Source organism: Ursus arctos, unplaced genomic scaffold (assembly GCF_023065955.2).
Source record: "Ursus arctos isolate Adak ecotype North America unplaced genomic scaffold, UrsArc2.0 scaffold_2, whole genome shotgun sequence".
Taxonomy (NCBI): Eukaryota; Metazoa; Chordata; class Mammalia; order Carnivora; family Ursidae; genus Ursus; species Ursus arctos.
In genome coordinates this window covers 88732585-88733914 of record NW_026622874.1, presented here as the reverse complement: position 1 = coordinate 88733914, position 1330 = coordinate 88732585, and the positions used below count along the sequence as shown (strand labels likewise).

Genomic DNA, 1330 nt, shown 5'->3' with positions numbered 1-1330 from the left:
CAGCACTTTCTCTGTAGTCTCTGCCAGCCTGGCCTCTCCTTCAGGCTATTTTATTACTGCCCAGTGGTTACTTAAGGCTGCTAACCTCTGCTCTAAAGAAATTAAATATCCAAGATCATATGTAGGAAGAAGGGCTAAAGGAAAAGGAACCAATTGCCTCCACAAGTCAGGGACCGACAACTGAAAAAGAACAGAAGAGCCAGGAAGACCAGCAAACCAATTTGGTCTTTATTGAGGTGTCAGGGTCGAGTGGCACCATGAAGGAGCAGAGCCTGAGCACTTGAAGAACACAGAGGCAGGATTTAAGGGTTTCTTTAGAGGCAGACCTGGGTATTTGGGCTAGGAGAAGGGCAGTGGGTGATTTAGGTGCTCAAAAGGAGTTCAGGAATGCCCTATACTTGACCAGGAAAGGGGCGGACAGAGCATTTAGCTCTTGCTGAAGTTCCTGTAGAGCCCTCTCCTGCTCTTGCTGCTCCCCCACCATCTGCCTCCGGTAATAGTTGATGTAGAAGTTCACCCAGTCATCCACCATAGTCATCATGGCTTCTTCAGGGATAGGAGGGTTAGGGAAGACCTGCAGGGTGAGGGGGTGGCAAGGGAGAATGTGGTCAGCAGTGTGATTCAGAAATAACTCACAAACTCCGACATCCTCCTTTCCCTGATTTGCATTCCCTGTCTCTGTTTCCATCAACTGCACCATTGCTCTCCCAGCTCCAGATTATTCTCCCTTCTCTGCCCTCACCCACCTGCCAAGAGTCTAGGCCTGCCCTTTGAAACAGTGCCTGGGCTTACCTGTTGATTCAGCAGAACATTAAATTCCTTCATTCCTGTAGAAATGAGATCCTTATTGGCCTGAAGAAGAGCCATCTGCCTAAGGTAAAGAAAGAGATAGAATTTAAGTATCCTTTTTCCTCATTTCTGGGTATTTCCCCCAATTCCCTCATTCCCCTTAAAGATCTCTGGTACCTTGCAGAACCCCCTCCCCAGCACCTCTCAAATCATACCCTGCTCTGAGATCACATTTCTCCCAGGCTGACTCACCTGCAGGTCCAACAGTGCTACGTATGCCTCACCCACACTTTCTGGGGTATGTAGGTCCCTCTCTGAGCTAAATGTAGGCAAGGAGTCAAGTATCAGCCTAAGAGGGAAACGCCCTATGTCTAGGTCCTGAAGGAGGGTGATAGGTCAACCAGGGGTTGGGAAGGAGAGAGACGTTTCCCTGAAGTTAAAAGATAGCAAGGCTAAGAAAAACAGATAAGTGGGGAGACCCAGAAAACTACACTCAGGACAGATCCTTGCCATCTGCCCCACATCCCCGTATCCACACTCC

General features: G+C 48.9%; 1 protein-coding gene across 1 annotated transcript; it reads right to left on the bottom strand.

Moving 5' to 3' along the window:
• Nucleotides 1-211: 211 nt before the first annotated feature.
• AHSP (alpha hemoglobin stabilizing protein) lies at nt 212-1130 on the bottom strand. Its single transcript, XM_026516366.4, has 3 exons — nt 1042-1130; nt 793-871; nt 212-574 (listed from the first exon to the last, which is right to left on the bottom strand). The coding sequence occupies exons 2-3, from the start codon at nt 865-867 to the stop codon at nt 371-373; spliced, it is 279 nt and encodes a 92-aa protein (XP_026372151.1). The 5' UTR covers nt 868-871; nt 1042-1130; the 3' UTR covers nt 212-370.
• Between the last annotated feature and the right edge of the window lie 200 nt (nt 1131-1330).

Excerpts from the sequence above, each read along its gene's own strand:
- AHSP (XM_026516366.4), bottom strand. The coding sequence starts at position 867 with ATGGCTCTTCTTCAGGCCAATAAGGATCTCATTTCTACAGGAATGAAG. Across the intron at positions 575-792 it reads ATGTTCTGCTGAATCAACAG|GTCTTCCCTAACCCTCCTAT; the intron begins GTAAGCCCAGGC and ends CTCACCCTGCAG.